Source organism: Macrosteles quadrilineatus, unplaced genomic scaffold (genome assembly GCF_028750875.1).
Source record: "Macrosteles quadrilineatus isolate MER2022 unplaced genomic scaffold, UCM_ALF_1.0 Scaffold_6__1_contigs__length_79288215, whole genome shotgun sequence".
NCBI classification, from domain to species: domain Eukaryota; kingdom Metazoa; phylum Arthropoda; class Insecta; order Hemiptera; family Cicadellidae; genus Macrosteles; species Macrosteles quadrilineatus.
In genome coordinates, this window is record NW_026542599.1 from 59,574,939 (window position 1) to 59,597,180 (window position 22,242).

A 22,242-nucleotide genomic window follows, 5' to 3' on the forward strand; every position below is an offset into this window, starting at 1 on the left:
TTGAAGTTATTTTGGTAGTGATATAGGGTCTACATGTTATTTTCAATACACTGTCTGTCTGTATAACTCATATCAGAGAAATAGGGATGGACCTTTTATCACAATATTTAATAATTTGTATAGACAGATTTTTTCACTTTTAATATTCTAACTTGGAAAAATGGCTCTTTATTTTTTATTAATTAGGTAAAATACCCTTGCGCGGCAAATTTCATTTTGTTTGATAAGATATTGACTTCTTAGGGTTACTGCTACAGGGATGACAATACAGTGTGTTTCATTAAAATATTAATAGCTTAGTATTAAATAAACAAATTTGATCAAAATACATCTATTAACTACAACAGTTTATTTATTCTCCACAAAAATAACATAAGAATTTTAAATATACAGTTTTTTTTTTAATCTCTGTAACCATTAGGTGTACAACAACCATTTAATATACTACTGTATAGATTATTTGTTTTTTAAGCACTACAAAAAATTTAGAGATATATTGCAAAACTTTGTTTTGGCGGAAAATGGGAAAACCCAAATCTTCCTATTTTATAGCCCTCTTATAACTATACTTCCCTTTCTCACACACTTATTCCTCCAACATCCCAATATGCTAAGATTTTTAAATTTAGTATGCCGATTCTTTGCGTCTCAAATAGGCCTACAGTAGTTAAGGTATTTCGATTCTGGTTTGGCCACAGGGCTCTATCCTACACGCCTCCTAAGTTGTCCTATGGAAGTAAAATAATTATGATTGGTGTCCATGAACACAATAAGAAAATCAAATGCCAACATATTTTTTTTTTTTTAATAACTAGAAGTGCTAGTGCCCTCCAAAAGTGGCACTTCTGCTCGCACCAAACGATAGACTCATCTCTCGAACAATTGCTGTGCTAAGAAATCGTGGTTAACAGAAGAGTTTTTTTTACTGTTTCTTTAGAGTAAAACAATGAAAAGGCAACAGGCTCATAAAAGACACAACATAAATTCAAAGAAATTTCAAGTGTTTTGAAGGCCTTATCTGAAAATTGTTTAGAAATCTATCCAATGTTGTTGCCCAATGGGTTTAAACTATTTTTGCTCAAGAACCAGCAGATCTCCTTACGTAACAAGACAAGCACCCTCCACTTATTCGTATTTCTAAACCTTAAGCCATAGCTTATATAACAAGGCCTCGCCGTTGGTGTGTGGCAACAATGCACTGGCATGCTTTGTTCATGATAATAACAGAAATAACAAAAGTGTAAAAATGAACATTACCTACACGCTCAATTATAAATTAGTGCAACAGCTGTTTCGGTTTGCCGTTTGTTAATCTCTGGGTCTCAGAAATCTTATTGAGCGAAGCTCGCTTTCCCTCACTTTGTAACTTCTTTGTAAGAGCATCAGAATGTAATGGCTTGACCAATTGATATGAAATTTGGCCAACAGCTTAAGAATACTGAGCACAATGTTTATGGTAAAAAATATTTGCAAATTTCCTTCTGGATTTTATTTTACGGGTCACGCAATTTCGCTTGTTATTTTAATGTAAGTTGAAAGAAAAATTATATTGGGTTTATGACATATGGGTTTATCTCGTTTTATTTAAATAAGATAAACATATATGTTAATTGTTTGTAACTGTTTTGTTTACATGTCAATGTTTTCTTTCATCCTAGGTTAAAGTTGGAATGTAACAGTTTATCAATGGAAGTAACAGTTTTGCTATATTTGTTTTGAGCATGCCTCAAAGGCCACGTCGTAATATTGGTCGTCGCACCAATAATGCAAATATTGTAAGAGAATGGCGTCGTGAACAAGAAGAACCAGGTGAAGCAGTGGCGGAAGAAGCTGATAATGATAGGCAGTTAGCTAATCAATTCCAACATGAATTAGATGCACTAAAATTTTACACTTGCACTAACTGTCATCGCCAACAACTAACAGCTTCAAACCAATCACCGATTTGTTCGCGTTGTCGTTCAAATGCAACTAAATTCACAGCGTTAAATAATATGGATGTGTCAAGTGTCCCGAACGAATTAACTGACCTGACGATTGTAGAACAAATGTTGATTGCATGAGTACATTCCGTGAAAGGGAACATATTGTAGGTTGTTAGCTGCTTTAGCCATTGACAATCTTTAAATAATGCTTCGCTCATTTATGCGTCTAAAGTGTAACAGCAGACCACCCTAGTATAATCTGTAGGCCTACTTACCCTTGGCTGGTGCATCCTAGGGTTGTTTATTTGCTAACTGAGTGTTAAAGCAATATTTAGCAATATTGACAGGTTGAAGGCAGTATAATTAATTACTTATTGCCTGTCAAAATGAATTATATTAAGTTAATTATGTAAAAAAAAACGACGGTGTTTAACTTTATTACCTTTTCACTTGTGTCTCCCTCAGTGACCTCCGGAGTTGACCTCCGACCTCGCAGGAGGGATGCCCCTCAACATCTGGCCACGCCAGCCCCAGACTCTGGCTGTCGTCCGGCAATTTATTGTTGCTGGTTCAGGTATGACAAACACTAAAACAAATAAAGATTTTCTTAATACTCATTGGTACATAAGGTATTTCATAATAAGAGTTTGAAACATAAAACGTAAAGTAACTCAACTTTTACTATGAATAGAACTAGACATTCCATTGCGATCTTAAATTTGTTACCAGTTATGGACTAAAAGTTAACAAATTGATAATTAAAATGACCTACAGAAAGAATGTGTTGCCATTATTCACTGATTTCTATCCTATACACAGTTGTTTAACCAAGCCATAAAGCTCCAGAACGAGTTACATGCTTGGCAGGTGTGGATTTTTTATCACACCTTCTTGGCTACAGCAATGAATTTCTGGGAACATCAAAATGAATAAGTAAATCAATCCATTGTCTATATCTTTCTGTGCCACCTATGGTATTAGCTTCTATCAAATAGAGAAATTTGCTGAAAGCTACGGAGGTGGGGGAAGCGTTCTTGGGCTCATGTGCATCCAGCTCGTCACTCTAATTGACCTGATCTATACATATAGATGGGTTGCTTACCCTAGTATATAAAAGTCAATGATGGTACTTAACAATAAAATCTACACTTTTGTTCCAGCCTCTCTATCGTTTGCGGCCGCTGGTATGGCCTCAGCCTGGCCGTCGCCCACTCTCCCCAAGATAGTCTCCCACGACGCCCCTGTCTCGCTAAACCTTATTGAGATGTCAAGGATGGTGTCGCTTTACTATGTGGGCAACCTAGTCAGCTGCCTTCCCATGAGTTACCTGGCAGACAACTTCGGCCGCAAGAAAATCCTCCTGTACTCCAGCCTGTTCACCATACTCTCATGGTTGATAATTCTCATCGCTACGAGCGCAGTGCACTTGTACATCGCAAGGTTTTTAGCTGGTATACAACTGGGAGCTATAGCTACCGTACATTCTATCTACATTGGTGAAATATCTCTCCCCGAAGTTAGAGGGTCGTTATCCGTTTTGAACCATTTCATGGTGTCTGCCGGTGCTCTTATAATGTTCGTTGTCGGTCCATTTGTTTACTACTACGATTTGGCGTTGATTTCACTCGTGTTTCCACTTTTGTTTAGTCTAACGTTTGCAGCGATGCCAGAGTCTCCTTATTACTACATGATGAAAGAACAACCTGAGTTGGCAAGAAAATCACTATTTTGGCTTCGAGGTGGCATCAACAATATAGAGCTGGATATGGAACTGAAACAAATCGAGTCCTTTGTTAATTCAGAATTAAAAAATAAAAGTTCTTTCAAAGAAATATTTGTGTCCGAGGCACCGAGGAAAGCTATTATTATAAGCATAGTTTTCACCACAATGAAAATTCTATCAGGCTTTGTAGCAATAAATGTGTTTGGGTCGATGACGTTGCCCCATAGATCGTTCGGGGTCTTGGATCCCAATGAGTGTGTTATTATTCTAGGAGCAGTTAACTTGGTATCGTCACTGCTGATGGTTTTTATAACAGACATGTTCGCTCGCAAGCTACTACTTTACATATCCTGTACAGGGTGCGGCCTTACAATGTTGGTAGTCTCAATTTGGTATTTCCTAGACGAAAAAACTTCGGTAAATACAAGGAGTACAAACTATTTACCATTCACTATGTTTCTTGTTCACGTTGTTCTTTACAATTTAGGGTGTGGAAACTACCCGGGGTGTATTAAAAGTGAACTCTTCCCTTCCCACGTAAAAACTAAATCTTGTGCCCTAACAAACGTTATATTTGGAGTAGTAAGTTTTGTAGTTATTAGGTTCTACTTGGTTGTTGCTGACCGGGAAGGTTTATATATTAATTTTATTGTTTTCGCAATAAGTTGCTTCCTCACTGTGATATTCACCGTATATTATGTACCAGAAACCAAAGGAAAGACATTACAAGAAATACAAAACATTTTGGGTGGCAAGGAGGACTAAAGAACATTTTATGTGAATGTAAAGATATTTTGATAAGACAAAGTTATATTTATTACAGGATTAAACTTTCTATTCTGTTGTTACCTCTTTAAGCTGGCAGTGATTTTATTAGAAAGTCACTGTCAGTCTACTATGATGAATTTTTAGGAAGCCTTAACTTACAAAATTTAGGTTTGCCAAGCTTAGACTGATAAAGAACATTTAAAAAATGTTAAGTTAGCAGCATTCAAATTTAAAAGTAATGTGGTTCTGTTATTGAAAGGAACTAGGGATTTGAAACTACTAAATGTGTCAGAATAAAATTTATTCTGACTATTATTATATTAAAGCAATGGAATTACTGAAGAAGCTGTGATATATTTAATATATCACAGCTTCTTCAGTAATTCCATTGCTGTTTACACTTAGTGGTACAGATTTCATAATATGTTTTAGTTTTTTTTTTTTTTTTTTTTTCTGGGTATAAAGATAGGCCTACTTAATATGAATTTTTTATCATTCAGTTCATTTAAAAAATAAAGCTTTACTTCAGACAGTTTAGTAATAAGGTAATTGTTTGATTTTTTACAAATTTTATAGGGATTTTTTAAATAAAAAAATTAAAGTGCCTTATGCAGTTTTATTTCCCCTTTTTTTTGGAGATTGTCTGTTAAAAATATCAAAGACAAGACTTAAAGACAATTAATAAACTTGATATGTATTTGTCAAAATGGACAATGACAATATTTACAATATTATAAATAAAGAATAAAACATAGTTATTTCAATTAATCATAAAGAAAAAATGCAGGCATAAATTATTACAATGACATTCAAAAGGACAAAAGAATTGTGCAGAGCTATAGATTTTTTAACATTATAAAATTTAGTAACATAGCCTAAAGTTTGAAAAAACTTGTTATTTTATAATGTATATTTAACATTGACCGAATTTCAGCTTCTATCCAAAAACACAACTGTAAATTATGTTTACTTGATTTTAGAGTAAGAAGGGAAAAAATATATAAATGGTTTACAAAGACAAATTTGCCTTGTCTTCTTTCAGTCCATGAAACGCCTCTTTCACACGACGCGGCGCGCGCCGTGCGGCGCCCGCCGGATCCGGCGTAGGGCTATGGGAGTATATGAGTCCTTTCACACTATGTCCGGCGCGCGCCGCGCGGCGAATTCGCCGCACGGCGCGCGAGTTACCGCCGGATGCACCTTGAGCCGGACGACAGCGCCGCGCGGCGTCCACGCCGGACAACTCGGTGAAGGTGCATTGGTTCTTATGGGAGCATTCACACGGTGCGGCGCGCGCCGCACGGCCCAACCCCTACGCTGCCTCATTTTAGGCAAACTACCTGACCAAGAGGGTGCAACAGTTAATTAAGAAATTATATATCGTTGTATCGGAAAATAATATATTTAAAGTTATTACAAAACATACATTTTTATGTTAATCCCATGCAAATCGACCAACTTAAAGTATTAAAACAAAAATTTTCCTTTAATAACTAGAGGAGAATATTTAGTATTAAATTAATAATTTAGTAATTTATACGTAATGAAACATTTTTTTTACTTCTAGAATACAATATTTTCAGATATGACGAATACTTATATATAATACGTGAAGGTGATTTCTACGAAATACTACTCCTCCGTTAATAATGGACCGATTTTTACAAACGATGTGTCAAAATTAAGTATTTGTTGTGTACACGCCCCCTTTCACCAATTCCTGTAGTAAAAGTCCTCGGGCTTTGCCCCTCAGGCCATGAAAATCCCAATGTATATCTTATGAAGACAAGATTTTGTTTAGTTAAACGGACGAATAATGTGTATTAATTACAGCTGTTCATAGTACACACATGATACACACAAGAGTTTTCGTTTTCAGTTTCGATAGATGGAGTGGAGTGAGCGTTCGTTTTCAGAGTGAGTTCGTTTCCAGTTTCGATAACTGGAGTGGAGTGATTGGTTACATTATCTTTGAGTTGACTCTCACACGTCAACGGAAATAGTGACAGTTATTCGTAAAAAAACTCCTTTAATATTTTGCAATTGCTCAAATTCGAGCAACAGGTGCACTAGTTTATTATATTTAAAATTATCCTATTCATTTAATTTGAACTTTTAAGTGGAGTATTCATTTAAAAGCCATAACTGAACAGAAAATAATAAATATTTAGGAGTGCCGTACGGCGCGCGCCGCACGAAACCGTACTAGTGTGAAGACACACGCTTGTCCGGCGCAGCGCCGCGCGGCGGACGCCGTACGGCGCGCGCCGCTTCGTGTGAAAGAGGCGAAATACTTTAAATGCCAAAACAATTATACATTCCTCATTGTAATAGTTTTTAAAAAGTACTCGCTATCACAGATAAAAAGTAATTATCACACTCAATATTTTACGTAATTGTTATAGAGTGATACGTCATGTTGAGTCCCCACAGTTCACGTAAAAAGTTGAACATTGATTTACCATAGTAGAAAAATATCTGTTGTTTGCATGATAAGTATGCAAAACATGTTACATTAATGACTGATTAAACAACTCATATCTGGAGCTAATGATAAGATTACAGAAATATTTTCTTTACAGAATGTATCTCGTAAAGTATTTTACACATACAAAACTGGATTGGTGGTGAGTATCCATTGACTTGTAACAGGCTATAACTTGCAAAATATAACAAATTTCATAGGTACAATGTCACCAAATGATATAGTGATAGTTTATTCTTATAAAACTACCAACAAGCGATGTGGACCATCCCTCACAAAATCTGCTTATTCTGAGAATTTATAGATGATTTTATTAATTTTAAACATCCTGGTTTAGTGGTATAAAGTTTTTTTGTGCCTCTAACACAGATTTTAATTAATTGGTTATTTTTTGTTTGATTCTTAGTTCTGTGTGTTAATAGATTCCAAATAAATTTGAAATAAAGGGTATTTAACCTAAATGTATTTTAATCTATTTATTTGTGTTTTGCTTTTACCTTCATCTTCAGATCAAATATTTAAAACAAATCCAGTAGAATATTTTTTTTTACTTTGTCCAACTAATTTACTGAGTTTTATAGAAACTAGGGGAGCCCGTGCGATTTTGCACGTAAATATGTCAAATACAAACCTTTATTGATTGTTTAAATGAACATATTATACTGTATGGCCTGAACTACATTTTGATGATGTAGTTATTATAATCAATGTTAGGATCATTTTTAATATCTAAATGAGTTTTAAATAGTCAAGAGTAACGCTGTTTTTTTTTTGTTGGCCTGGACTTTTTTATTTTATTGAGTTTGAAAAGTTTTACATGTACCTATGCTGACATTGGTATTTTGAGGCTGCTGTTTGATGTACTCTGGATGGTTATCCTAATATTTTGAGCCTTCTGCCTGATACATTTTGTAAACCAAATATTTTGATGATGACATATTAAGTAAATATCTGTATATCTGTAACAAGGAAAAAATGTGGTTCGGATTCCACTATAAACTGTAGGTCCCTTAGTTGCCATTAGCTGTTTGGGCTATTAATTAACAGCTGTGTCTAAGGAATGTCGGCCTTAGTCACTAACAAGACTACAAGATCGCGCCACTCATCCTACACTCATCTCCATTCATACTTGGCTTAAAATACCTACATTGTATGGTCGCCATTTCATATGAAAGTATTAAAGTATTAAAGTATATTTAATACGAGGTTAAGGGTGTAGCATACAGCACAAGGGCCTAGATTTTTTGAGAGGATAGCAGGCTTACTTGAATGGGAAAGAGTCCAAACTGGCACAGGAAACACAAAACAAAACTTTACACTATATACACAAAACATTAGAATATTTCACTGTCACTGACAGCATTTTCAACTAAGGAAGAGAGAGTTTTCTAGATCGCAAAATATCGATCGCTAATGTTTAGACGGGTAGCCTCAGCCTGTGTCGAACTATTGAAGATTTACTGTAATAATAACTACTTTGTTTATAACCTCTCATTGTTACTGATTGTGATGCAATGACTCATTGTCCCAATCACTCACTCTTTGTATAATCAATTAAATTGGCCTTAACAGCTGATGACGTTCAAAGCATTACAAATTTACTTCTTTTCTCTTAATCCTTGAACCTCATTGGTTTAAAAAAAGGTCGCTGGCTCGATCCTGAGAAAAGTCAGTAGATTTTTTATGGTTTGAAACTGGACCCAGCTGTTCCGGATCATTGGGCTTTAAATAAATGATCCTGGATAATGAAACAGCTGATCTTAGTCAGTAACAAAGCTACACAGATCATCTCACACCATTCTACACTCATATTTGGGTTAAAATACGCACCTAGGTGGTGTCCCCATCTCAATGATTGATAATTGGTCCAAAATTGTACTGGAAAGTAACAAAACATTGCTGTAAAGTAAATAAACAATACTGTAAAGGGAATCTTTTCAATTCTAAAAACTGAATTGAAAAGGCTAGTTTAAAAACTGTTGTAGGTAAACGCCTTTTTTATATCTTTATCATTTTATTTCTAAAACGAGTTCAAAAGTCATGAAAGATTGAATGCCACTCCTATCTTTGCGTAGATTTTCATCTGTTCACTTTTAAATAAATTAACCCATCCAGAAATAGAAATTATTTCTTTGCTGGTCACATTTTGTCCATACATCAAACAAAATTTCCAATAAATAGCTTGTTTGCAGTTACAAATCTATCACAACTCATAACTGATTTTCTATTGTAACACAGTTAAAGGCGATGTAAAGTAAAACTAAGCTCTTGCTTGACCTTTACACTACCATGAACATTGACTAACCTGCCCCACTGTATAACTTGCTGCCTTTACTACTTCCCAAGTGACCAAATGGAGGTTAACTTACTTTCCAAACAGGCCTAGTATACCGATTGAATAGTGTTGAACAAAATCTTTTATTCTATAGAAACCTAACGACCTGAATGTTGCAGTAACAATGCCTCAACAAAAGATTCCGCCAGAGGTGAATGTGATCTCGAGGACAGAGTGGGGGGCTCTTCCCCCCCGGGGGGATGTTGAGCCCGTCACACACCCCCTGGAGAAAGTATTCATCACTATGGATACAGCAAGTCACCCGTGCTACGACAAAGAGACCTGCCTCGGCATCGTGGCCGATCTACAGAAAAGACACATGACAAACGACGGAGCACCAGACATAAGATACAAGTAAGCTGTGGAGATCTGTCTAAGAGTTATAGTGAATAGTATTCTTTATAAGCATCGCCGGAATAGCTTGAACTCTACAACTTGGATTTGAGAACTAGATTTGGCTGCTGTTGGCATTTTATGGAAAAACAACAACAATAAAAGGGAAAACGGTTAGCTCCTAAAATGTTTTTGGATATGCCAGGTATCCAACCTGTTGGCTCTTGCACCTTTAAGATGGAGACGTTTACTTCTAGGCTTTGTAACTACAAAACCCGTATAATCTTGGGTTTTTTATTAGATTATAAACAATTAATACAAGCTAAATTGTCACAGATATTTTTAATTTTCATGATAGGTAATTGTTACGCATAATAAATACATCACACATTTTACTGATATTTTTTTTTAAATGAAAAAACAAAAACCAGTTGGCCACGGATTTTTAAAATTGTTATGATTGGTAATTGGTACCAAAAACAACCCGGTATTTATTTTCTCAGCTAGTAAAAAGCTCATGGGGAAAAAATCCCTTCTTTGGTGGAAAAGGTTTGAGAAACAATAAAACAAATTTACATTTTAAAATCATGATGAACTTCATTATTTCTTAAAAAAAAAAAAAAAAAAAATTCTCTAATTCCATAAATATAAACAATTTTCTGCGGAAAGACTTGGAAAGCTATAGAACTAATGAAAAATGTGATTTTAGTATTTACAAGAGTAAGCCTATTTTGGTAGAGGCTAATAGAAAGAAAGAGAACAATAGAGTGTTTTAATACTTAATCAGGTACTTTAAGCATTGACTATTGGATACTAATATCAATAAATAACTTCTTAATCGGCATCGTGCATGTTATTAAATTACAGTAAGTTACCTGAAAGTACAAAAAATACATCTAATAACGCTTGTAATAATATATACTCTTATACTGTTGTCCTATTAGGTCCGATGATGATTGGAGTGTCCAATCAAAATCGATCCCCACTTACCATCTTTTACATATATTTACCATCTTGTGAGTCAACACTGTCAACAGTATAAGTGTTAATATACAAGTATGTCATTAGACATATTTTTGTACCTTCAATTGATATGAATAGTCAAAGCTGTAACCAACTACCTCTAGATATTTGAGTGATCACTACAAATACAAAATACATTACTGTGCCACATTAAATCCAGACAAGATTGAAGCATTTTGAAGAAAAAAAATTATTTGCTTTTAATCTTGAACCCAGTAATTTCATAGGCTAGTAAGATTAGGGCTAAGCCTCAACATCCAAATTGAAAGCCAACTTTAGAATCCAAACTGTTTGATATACAGGATGTCCCAGACCAGAGTTTCTCAAAGTGTGGTCGACGGACACCTAGGGGTTCGCTTGCAGTTTTTTGGGGGTCCGCAAAAAACAATACAATTTATTTTTTATCAGTAACACCAAATTGAAATTTCTGAAAATAACAGTTTTGGTTTGTTTGTTGATTATTTTTTTAGCCTATTCCTTATTATAAATAAGTTATATTTTGAAATGTTAAAATAAAAATCAAGGGGGCATCGTGGGGGGGAGAGCTAGTAGTGGGAGGTAATTGTAGGGGTCCGCATTACATACATAGTTAAATACGGGGGTCCTTGAGTAGATGAAGTTTCAGAACCCCTGTCCCAGACCACCTGGCCGGCTTCTATAGCTCCAAGTTTTAATCGAGACCTAGACATGAACATTTACAACAGCAAACACTTTGATTACCATTGAATAAAACATTAAAATACTATACACTAATTTCGCTACAGCTCTTTAAGCAATAAAGATACCAAAAAACATTAAATGCAAAAATTGTAGCTAATTTTAAGGGTTACAATGTGGTTTGTAATGAAACCCATGTTGCCATTTGATGTTTTGAGTTAACAGCTTTTGAAAATGGTAACATAAGTAAAATGTGAGGAAAAGGGTTGAAACCACAGGTTTTTTAAAGCTCATTTAGCAATTAAAATGATATCAAAATATGAACCCCCCATGAAATTCCACCTCTTTGCAGTGAAAAGTAGTTCAAAGGTATATTTTTTGTACATTTTTGAACACCCTGTAAATAGGAATAAAAATAATTTAAAACTTTTCCTCAAACTCAGGACTCAAAGACCTTTAAAATGAGGCATTTAAAGTGAGACCCACCCCCCAAAATCTGTCCTTTGGGGTGCTTTTTTGGATTTAAAAATAATTTAGCTGAATTCCTTGGAGTCAAAATAGGAGGTTCCAGCATAGACTAACCAACACAAGTAGACTTCTCATCCCATTGTAAATTTTGATGCACGTTTTTCGTGTCTAGTTCATGTACGTGACACAAAGGCGCTAGTGTCGACTAAACTTGTTTCTATTATTTTAGGGTTAATTTCTTGATTTGTGCTTTACTGTTTGGTTATATAACTAGAGGACAAGTTATTGTTTATGATTAGATCGTATTATTTGGTTAAACGAGGTTTTGAATGGCTGTAATAACGGGAAACATATTGTAAACAAAACACGACCTCTACATAAACCGTACAGAACTAACAATAAAATTGTCTTCAGCTGTTCCATAAGGATGAGAAATCTACTAAGGGAGTATGTTTTATCTATGGTTCCAGTTACAATTAGGTTTCTATTTGCTTTCATATTGGAGCTATAGAAGCCGGCCGGGTGATCTGGGACACCCTAGACCTCGTAATGTATGGTAAGAAGTTACATGATTTTGAGCATTGTGTTTGGGGAAAAGTAGAGGTATATTGAAACATTTGTAGTTTTTTTTTATATAATGAAATATTTCACAAACTGCAAATATTTCAGAGTTTAGAACAAAATATGTAATTTAAGAAAATAATTTTCAATTTCCATCAAGAATGGTCCTCTTCATAATCTTGCTAAAGTGAACGGTAAGAGTTAGAAAAGGTTAAAATGTACATTTTACTGTAAAAATTACAGTTTAAAAGTAATTGCAACTTTCGTGATTTATTTTATTTTTTTTTTTATGAAGTTAAAAAATCTCATAAATTATCGAAGTTACTCTCACGAAGTTACTCACTGCTTACCTATGTGCCATAATAATAATAATGAGGATTATTGAAAAGCTAATTGGAGAAAGTAGGTCCATGTGTCAGATTGCTTATACAGTAACGTTTATTCCAAACATTTTGAAATATGGAATTTTATATTACAGGTTAATGTTTAAGTGCTTCGGGATAAGATGTCTAGTCCACACCTTATTCAAAGCAAATTTGAAGGATTTTTCTGTCAACATGATATGTTAGTTTTCTAGTTGGAGGTGACGGGAACGTTTACGAAGGCAGGGGTTGGCACCAGAAACCTCAATTGGCCAAAGAGGAGAAATACTTCGAGGATAAGAGCCTTGACATTGCCTACATCGGCACTTATGAAGGTAAATATCAATTTAGTCTTTGGCGCAAACGACTCCTTTTTAATCCTTTTACTTTAGAGTTGAAATGAAATTAAGAATACTTAAGAGCTCTGACCAAAGCTAGTACTCAAAGGCCTCTCTACTACTCTAAACACAATTCACTTAAACAAACAAAAATGTAAATATCAATATGCACTTAAGCCACCAACAAAATATGGTTCTGACTAAGGAACCAGCTGTTCTCAGTCAGTAGCTATCATTATGGTTTATTTAACATTCACCTTCGCCTCAAAGTAAGCACTATGGTATGTTGGTGTCGGTTGAATATGATCTAAACTGAAATAGTTACAGCATTGACATGAAAGTTGAAATGTTTACTTCACAATATTATGTCCATAACCAAATTTTCTACAATCAGAAGCAACAGAGGTTGTCAAAGATCTTTTCCCAAGCAATATTAAATTTGACTTTCTGTTGTAGTATTGCAGTAAGATTTACTTGCGTTGCTTAAAGAATGTGAAAAGTAGTAACAACGTAAAATAGAGTTATTGTTACCAGTATGAATGTATAAGGATAATTTAGTGAACACTCTAGGTTATTGAAGTTTTTTAAATAACAATTTTACCTAGTACAAATATGTTCTTTGAAGTTTTGAATGTATCATTATTGCTGTTTCAATTTCAATCAGGAATGAATCTGTACCCAAATGCAATTTGTCATTTGGCTATCAATGCTATCAAACTAAAGGCAAATATTGGTAACAAGGCCAGGACTCAAGGAACTCAAAATGACAGAGCAAGCCACCTTTTTAAATGTTTAACTTGCTGTAGCTCCCAAACGAGTTGATTGTGTTAAAAAACATCAGGGGAAAAGTCCTTAATTTCAACAGTAAATTTGGTCTTAAAACAACCATAAACTAGAGGGTGTTTCATTAAAGAAATATTTAAGCTAACTGTTATCTTGGAAAATGAAAATGGTAGCCACTTATATCAAATGAAATTATTATTTTTTTTAAGACAAATTGGTTAAGTTCCCAATTTAAAGAGTTTATCAATTTAATAGTTACTTAGATATCAATGTTGGCACAGTTAAGTTTCTTAGCTGTGAATACTGTCTGAAACGACTCCTTACAAAAAATGTAAAAATACTAATTGAGTATGAAAACGCTAAGAGACAAATAAATCATCATTAGGTTTTTTTTTAACCAGTTTAAAACCATTTCCTTGATGTATTGTGAAGTATTGAAGCAATTAAATATTGCTAAAAATGGAGTATATAGCGAGACCATCATTCCAATGTTTAACAGATAGAATATGAGGAATGTCCATAGATTAAGGTCTCCTCCATTGAGTTCCCATCGTAACCAAAAAACCCGCCTAGAAAAGTAAAGGATGAAGTAAAGAACCCGGAACTGGACAGAAGATGTATTGAGCCGTACCTTATTTTACAGACAGTTCTCATGATATTTATTGATGAATATTGGAAAAGTATCTGCAATAATTGTTGAATAACAAACTCATAATGAACTTGAAACAGATAAAATAATACATGTTTATCGTACAAGGAACAGGAATCTCTGATTGGTTTACATTTTGCTTTCCTGTTCCAGTTGTTGACTGCCCAATGTCATATTACGAAAAATTTGCCGATCTTATTCTGGTCGCAGTAACTAAGAAGTATCTAGCTCTTTCCAAGCTATTCATATTAGACTATTTGGACTTAGCGACCACTAAAAGAGTACAAAAGGAGTTTGAGGCAAAACAGAAAAAAATGAAAGAGCTGCATGCTAGCAAAATCAAGGTGTCTTCGTATCCTAGCAAAGTCAAAAAGAAGAAACCTAAAAAACGTTAAGAGCTTAAAATTCGTTATTTCCCAATAGACATTACCTTATAGATTTTTTAAAACTTTGCACCTTGTAGAAATAAATAGATTCGAGCTACTTTATGTTCCTTGATTATTACTTCCTTAAATTATTCCAGATAAGAAATTATGCAACACAATTTTTAATTTTAATTTTTGTGACAAATTGGTTTTCTTACCAATTCTTCCCTCTAGTAATTCTACTTACTCGCTTTACTTAAACTTTTTTTAATTTAATTTTTTTTTTAGGTTTAGCACAATAACTATGAATGAGCAAAATATCTTTCTATATCTTACAAACACAAAAATAGATTTGTAAACACACAAAAAGGATAAAGTAGCACAAAGCAGGATTAAACGCAACTCACAATAATAAACTTGTTCTGTCAACTTTCACCCGTCCAGTGTTTATTTTAGAAGGTTCATTCTCATCACTGCAACTAATGGGACTTAAACCTGGTTGCAAACTCCCTGGACGAAATGACCACTGTTACGATACTGGTGAAGAAAACATTCTACAGTAGGAGTCTAAAACTACTTTCACCCAAAGGCTACATTTTAAACTCTTTGAGAAAAATCAGGGCCAGTAGTATTTTAGCGCAAAGTTTACCACCCCCACATAAACCGACAAAGTCATTTTTAACTAAGGATTCAGTAGTGGTTTAGGGATTTTCCTATTTATTTGTTGGTTGCTATATTATTTCCTCATAGCTTTTTGGCTGATCCATTATATTTGTAGTTCTGATCATTAGGTTTGGAAGCAGTTGACTAATTACAAAGCTCTATGTTTAGATAACTCGTTTAATGCATGTTAACAACTAATTTACACTTATTGAGAAAAAACAGTGGCAAGTAAGAGATAAGTACGATAGGCTACTCATATTTAAACAGAATGTCCAGCCAGCCTGGAATCCAGAAATCGCAAGACAACTTTTATGAGTGTAAAAAGTTGGTAAATTGGCTCAATTTCGTTATTGACTGGAAATTCTGAGAGAATAGCCAATAACCAATAATCGAACCTCCATTTGTTGATGCCGTTCCATTCATTCTCTTTTTATGTTGTGAGGAAATTGAGATCAGAGCCGACCAGAGTATGGCCATGAACGCAAGAGATGCTCAGGGAGGTTTCCGCGATCGCGCGCACTATCACAGTATTGCTCAGACCGGATGAGATGGGTGTTACCACAATCGTAAGGAGACTATCATTGGTGTACACTATAAAATAGGAAACAAATAATATATTTACAGTTAGGCTTGGAGACCCCTGCCCAGGTGACAGTTTAGTTTTTGCTTCTGAAACCGCCGTAATGTTTTTTAATGTTTCAGAGGATGAGGAACACTTGCCAGTGTGGGAGTTAGCTGATGTTGTGTATGCTCTAATGAGAGACGGGGAAAGAATGAACTATTTAATATTTAACGAAAAACACTTTACCATACAATAGTCTAGCCATTGAAAATTAAATACCTCTATGAAATATTGTCACTTATTTCCCTTTCAAAAGTTTCAGTGTTCCTAAACTAAATTTGTTAGAAGCGCAGGGGTTTTTTTTTAATGGTTATGTATTTTACTCATGTAATTTAGCGCATTTATACGTTTTTACGTGTTTCAGAAAGCATGTATCCACTTAAGATGTACGGGACTGTAATTCGGTTAGTTCAGGAAGGTGAACGAATGAAATTGCTCTCTTTTAAAGATGTTAAATGGACTTAGAGTACCCAATTAAACTAGATCCAAGTCATTTCCTCATATGTTATTTTTAACACCCTCTTCTCTAATAATTAGCAATACAGTGTTTATAATTTCAAAAAATATCCCTTGGATTTATAGTGGGAAAATATTTTGACACTACAAATGGCAAACTCCATTAAACGTAAAATAGATGTTTTTGTAGTTAAACTGAATAGCTTACCCTATATAAATGAAAATCACTCAAAAGCCGTGGTTAGACTGGAATCTGTAACGATTAAAACTATCTTTTTCAAATTATATTCCATTAATCTCAAATATATTTTCCACAAAATTGCAAGATTTCTGATCAAATTGCGTATGTGTTTCAGTTCACGACCTTCAGATGTACGGAAGGCTTTGTGATTTTCTATTATATGGCGCTGAAAAAAGGGAATTAAAAGTGGGCTATTTTGATACGTTAGACAAGTTTGACTTGAAAGCATTAAAGGAAGAAGGAAAAGTCGACAAGGAAAAGTCAAATGATGTAGACGACAAAGTAAAATCGTTTAGTTAAACACAGAAAATAGGTTATTAATTGAAAAGTGTCTTTTGTACAAATAAAATAGTCGTTGAGCTACGAGCTTGAACAAGGTATCAAAGAGAAGAAGAGGAGGGTCAAAGTGTGTAATTAAAGGGTTTAATTAAAACAAAATTTTGTTGTTGTTTCCCCAATGTTTTTAGATTTACGTTTATGAGTGGTTTTTAATTGAATTGGGATTTATGTTCACAACATAAGGCATTCTTTTGTTTGATTAGTTTAAGTGACTTACTTAATGCTGAACTATAAAAAATGAATACAGTGCAATCTTAAATCTTAAGCCCCCCATACACGGGCAAACATGTTCGCGAGCATGTTTGTGACGGTGTTGGCGGCGAACATGCTCGCCCGTGTGTGGGGTCTGTGAGCCTTCGTACCGGCGAGCATGTTGGGCTCGGCGCTCGGCTTATAGGACTGTCACAGCACGAGAGAAGTGAGTACTGTGTGGTGGCGGCAAGCAAGTTTGCGAGCATGCTCGACTGTCTGTTCGCGAGGCGTGTCCGCCAACAGGCTTGCCAACATGCTCGCCCGTGTATAGGGGGCTTTATATTATTTGGGTTTTGGGATCACAAAAACTTTGACTCTCCAGTGGATTATCCCCAGGGCAAGGTTTGTTTTCTTTGAACCTCTTTTGCTGCTCAGTGAAAGTATGGCTTATTAATACTGTGTAATAAGTATTGAAAGGTTTTATGTGGTGGTGTAAGAGTTTATATACCTATAGTATGCTAGAGTATGATGGTAAGCCATTAGGTCTCATCAATAGCTAAGCAGTCTAAGGCGGCCAAGATACAAAGTAGATTGAAGGAGTCATGAAACTATAGTTCACGGTAGAACTTGTTAGGAAGAACCCCCAAAAATGAACATTGGGTGGCTTGAAATACATTACACAAATTCTTTGAAGTTGAAAATGGCATCAGTCATTCCCTAGTATTTACATTGTATGGATCCGTCAAAAAACATGTTTTAGCCTTTACGGTTATGGATTTTTTTGACAATACCATTGGGGAAAAATATATAACAACAGCTAACAATGGGCATAAAGTAAATGGTCTGAGAAGCCCCATTGTTATACAGTTTGCCTTTAATTACGAGGGTTGCTGATTTGATTCCAAGCGTTTCTGGACTTAGATGCCAGGTTTTTGGCCATTGAGTTATCAATTAGTGATAATATCTAACAACAGGTCGACAATAGTAGTAAGAAGGTTCAGGGTTTGGACCATTCCCTTGCAAAAACCTTCTAACATTCCTATGGCTTAGAAACAGACTAATAAAAAAATAATTTATTAAAGCTCAATGAAATAATACTACTACAACACCTAACAGAACTTGATGAGTCGTTTAATATGAGGAATGAAATATTGTGGTTAATGAATGGTATAAATGCTTTCCTACAAACTACTTCTACCTAATTATATAACCACTATTACTTGATTAAAGTCTGTTAGGTTAGTTAGTTAGGCCTATCGAGTTTGTGTCGCAAAATTTTGGCACATATGACACGTACCTTTGTTCACCTTTCGAACCCCAACGACTGATATACCACTCAAGACTAACAGAACTTCCTTAAACTCAACAAAAACAGCTGAAACTACCTTCCTGACATGTGCTGCAACCTGGGGGCCAATTTATAACTATTACTTCGTCTTTTGGCTAATTAGTGCTGTTAGTGTGGTTGACTGTGAAGTATCAATCTCTCAGGCTAGGAAACAGTACAGTGTATATTAAACAGTGTTTAGTGGATTGCCTCTGTCAGGTCTAGTATTCACCTCCTGAGACGTTCACTTATCTGCAGCCGGCAGAGCTTGGTGAAAGAACCCCCATGATATAATGCGTGGACGACCCCGGTGGAAGTTGACAGAGTGAGCAAGTTGTACCCCCAAAACAAGCATTTTGCTACTTTTCACTCATCCTTATTGTGTATAGGCCTACCAAAACCTGCTTTCAACTCCAGTTTTGATTTTAGTGTTCATGAGATTTAGAAAAACCATAGTAAAAGTAGATATAAATAAACTACTGAATAATCATTGGAGTTCAAATGGTTAAATGAGAATGTACTTATAGAAACAAGCTGTTGATTTAAACTTAAGTTAATATTCTTAACATTTTATAAAAGCTAGGTGGACAGAGTATGGCACAAGCCAAATTTAATAGGTGTATTTAAGTGTCATTCTTCTTTTTTTAAGATCACCAACTTTTTATAATCACCAACTTTCACCCACGCAGTTCTTGTATTTTCAAAATTTAAAAATTCAGACATTAACAGGGTTGTCCCAATCTAGAATTATATAATTAGTTCAGTTAAAAATTCAGTTAAAATTCAATTAAAAATTGGCTACCAGAAACAATTTATTTTAACCACAGGTATGAAACCCAAAACAAAAATATATTTAGATCCCCCAGACACCGTTTTACTCTATATGAAAAATCTCCATTGTATGCTGGGTCTGAGATTGTACAATGTTTAAAAAACAAGGAGTTAATGAGTACGGTACTTGGGTTTGTTTCAACAGTAAAGGAAAGGACTAGTAAAGGAAGCCAAGTGTGATTTTTTATAAAGTACTATAAGTAGGTATAAAATCATTATTACCAAGTATGTTCAAAATATATTAACACAAGCAAACTACAATTTACTTATTCCCCATAAGCATAACATAAGAGTTTTAAATCAACAGTTTTTTTGAATATTTTCTCCGTAACTAAGCACACAACAAAGCTTCATATAAAATAGGTACTTAATATTATTTTCTTTAACGCTACAACGTAGTTACCGTACAAACGTTATAATTAAAACTTTTCTTTAGGGTAAAAATGGGAAACCCAAATTTGTTACTCCATAAAATCTATACTTATAAAGGACAAATACCACTCACTCGCTGATCACTATATCTCAAAAACTAATTCAATAAGAAGTGTTTTCAAGAAATTCCATATCAGGGCTCTGCCCAGTGGCTTTTAAAGTTCCCATGTTGTCCTTACGGAGAAAAGATTTGTTTACATATGAACACATGAATACTTTTGAATCTGCAAGGGAACAGCTGGTTATATTTTATAGCATAAAATTAAAATATAACATTATTTTTGTGGCTTAAAAAAGTGTTTCACTGCATAACATATTTTAAATAGTTAATTAATAAATAAAAAAATCAAGAAGTGTAAGCTCTACTCAGGTTGAACATTTTACTTTTTTAATTTAAATTTTTGCAAGCAAAGCCACAACGGGTTTGCTAGTATCCCATATAGGTAGGCCTAGCCATGTCCCCGCATAGTATAGTGTAATTATACCTAAACCTCAACATCCAAAGTGAAAGCTAAATTTTGACTTTAAACTTTTCTATATAGTGTGTTTATTTCATTCTAATAAGTTACTCCATTTTGAACATCATCGGGTTTGGGAGAAGGGGGTTGAAAATTTGGTATTTGTTTTGGTTTTTATGAAATGTCCCAAAATCTATGCGGTTTGGCACAAAATACGCCATTAAAAAAAACTATAATATATTGCAAAAGATAATGATTCTCTTCATAATTATTGTGAATGAATCATAAATGAATGGTTACAGAGTTACAAAAGGTAAAAGAATTGACATTTTTAACGCTTTTAAAGACCCAGGACAGCTAAATATTTAAAAATATAATAAAGATAGAGCTACAAAACTTGGAACAAAGTTACTGGGACATAAAAATAATTTTGATATGGTCATGGAGGCTAGGTTAGAAGAAAATCTTTAAGTTGAGCATTGGTTGATATTTGTTCTTTTTTAGCAAAATGCAATGCCGCAAATCCTAGCTCAAACAGACAACTAAGTCAAAAATAGAAGCTGTGTCAATATTTTGCGAATTTATTTGCAAAGCAAGAAGCCAAATAGAAGTCAGAAGAAAATCAAATGTATGCATAGCTTGATATGCATGTCAAATTGAATGTCTTTATTAGCCGAAAACAGTCATACAAATCCAAGTTTCGGTGAACTGAGTCAAAAATGGAAGCCATTCACAGATTTAAAGAAATCTTTTACGGCTAATATTTTTGACTCGGTTGTCTGTTTGAGTTCGGGTTTGCAGCTTTGTATTCAACTAAAAACTAATCATTTCACAAAATTCATTTCAAGTTCTCTTCAACCATAACACAAATTGAACAGGCGCATTTAAGTTACTTCCTAAAAACTATTTATTTTAATCTTTTTTCAGAACTACCAAGAGAAATGTATGATAAAGTTTGTGATTTAATATTGTATGGTCACTACACCAAAAAATACTTGAAATGTGATAAAATTGAAATACTTGATCGACAAGATATGATAGATAGAACCTATGAATACTACAAAAAGGCTGAATAAAAAGGTTTGAAAACAGGAAGAGAGGACAAATAGAGTAGCCTAAATAAGGTTTTTTTACGATGTTTATTTTCCAAAATTTCTTTAAAATCCTGAAAGAGGTTTTGATACACTGTTGTAATACTTTATGTTAATATCCATTATAAAATTAATACCGGAGGTAACTTCTGTATTACGAGGTCATGACAATTTGGCCATCCCTCTTGTTACTTACGTTTGCTAGGCTGGAGTATTACGTGTAGGGAGTACGTACCCTAATAGTGATTTAATAAAATCATATGACTTTTTTGTTTGGAATGTTTTAAATCTTGAATTAAGGAAGCTTCTTGTGTTTGAAATTGTATCGATCATGACTTGCGTCTAAACTGTTTTGGAAATGTAAGAATAAGCAAATGTGGGAATCAATACAATGGTTTTTACAAAGCGATATTTTCATTCTTACCGTACCTATTTAAGACGATTCTTGGCTCCTTTCTGATTTTTTAGTTCTCATTATTCATTTTGTTAATTCCTATTTTACTTTTTTATTAGTTAGCCTATAGGCCTACAACAACACTTAACTTACAGTTATCACATTCTCCCTTATCCAAAAGAAGCATCTGGCAGATTGTGGGTAGGATTCAGGAATGTTTGTTACAACTGTCGTGTCTTTGACAGTTAAGTTATAAATCCTATTCAATCAGAAAATCATCCAAACCAAAACAAACTATAATAAAGTTAGGCCTAAGTTGCTGTGTGTCTATAGGCAATGACTCGATATTGAAACAGTTAATCCAGAAAGAAATGGTAAGTAACGAGTGTACGGGACGGGAATTCCCGCTCTGTGGGGTAGC

The 22,242-nt window shown here is 34.3% G+C and overlaps 2 protein-coding genes across 2 annotated transcripts in view; one reads left to right on the forward strand and one right to left on the reverse strand.

The window, feature by feature from the left end:
- LOC128996243 (facilitated trehalose transporter Tret1-like) overlaps positions 1–22,242 on the reverse strand; it is a 69,291-nt gene that overhangs the window by 43,439 nt on the left and 3,610 nt on the right. Inside the window, exon 2 of the mRNA XM_054421413.1 lies at positions 2,368–2,511. The gene's annotated coding sequence lies outside the window, so the exon portion shown is untranslated. The remainder of the gene's footprint in view (positions 1–2,367; positions 2,512–22,242) is intronic.
- Positions 2,395–17,180, forward strand: LOC128996244 (peptidoglycan-recognition protein 1-like). Its single transcript, XM_054421417.1, has 5 exons — positions 2,395–2,499; positions 3,086–3,376; positions 9,356–9,590; positions 12,848–12,975; positions 16,873–17,180. The coding sequence occupies exons 1-5, from the start codon at positions 2,427–2,429 to the stop codon at positions 17,055–17,057; spliced, it is 912 nt and encodes a 303-aa protein (XP_054277392.1). The 5' UTR covers positions 2,395–2,426; the 3' UTR covers positions 17,058–17,180.

Coding starts and splice junctions, on each gene's coding strand:
- LOC128996244 (XM_054421417.1), top strand. CDS start 2,427: ATGCCCCTCAACATCTGGCCACGCCAGCCCCAGACTCTGGCTGTCGTC. Junction 2,500..3,085: donor ATTTATTGTTGCTGGTTCAG/GTATGACAAACA, acceptor CTTTTGTTCCAG/CCTCTCTATCGTTTGCGGCC. Junction 12,976..16,872: donor CTACATCGGCACTTATGAAG/GTAAATATCAAT, acceptor TATGTGTTTCAG/TTCACGACCTTCAGATGTAC.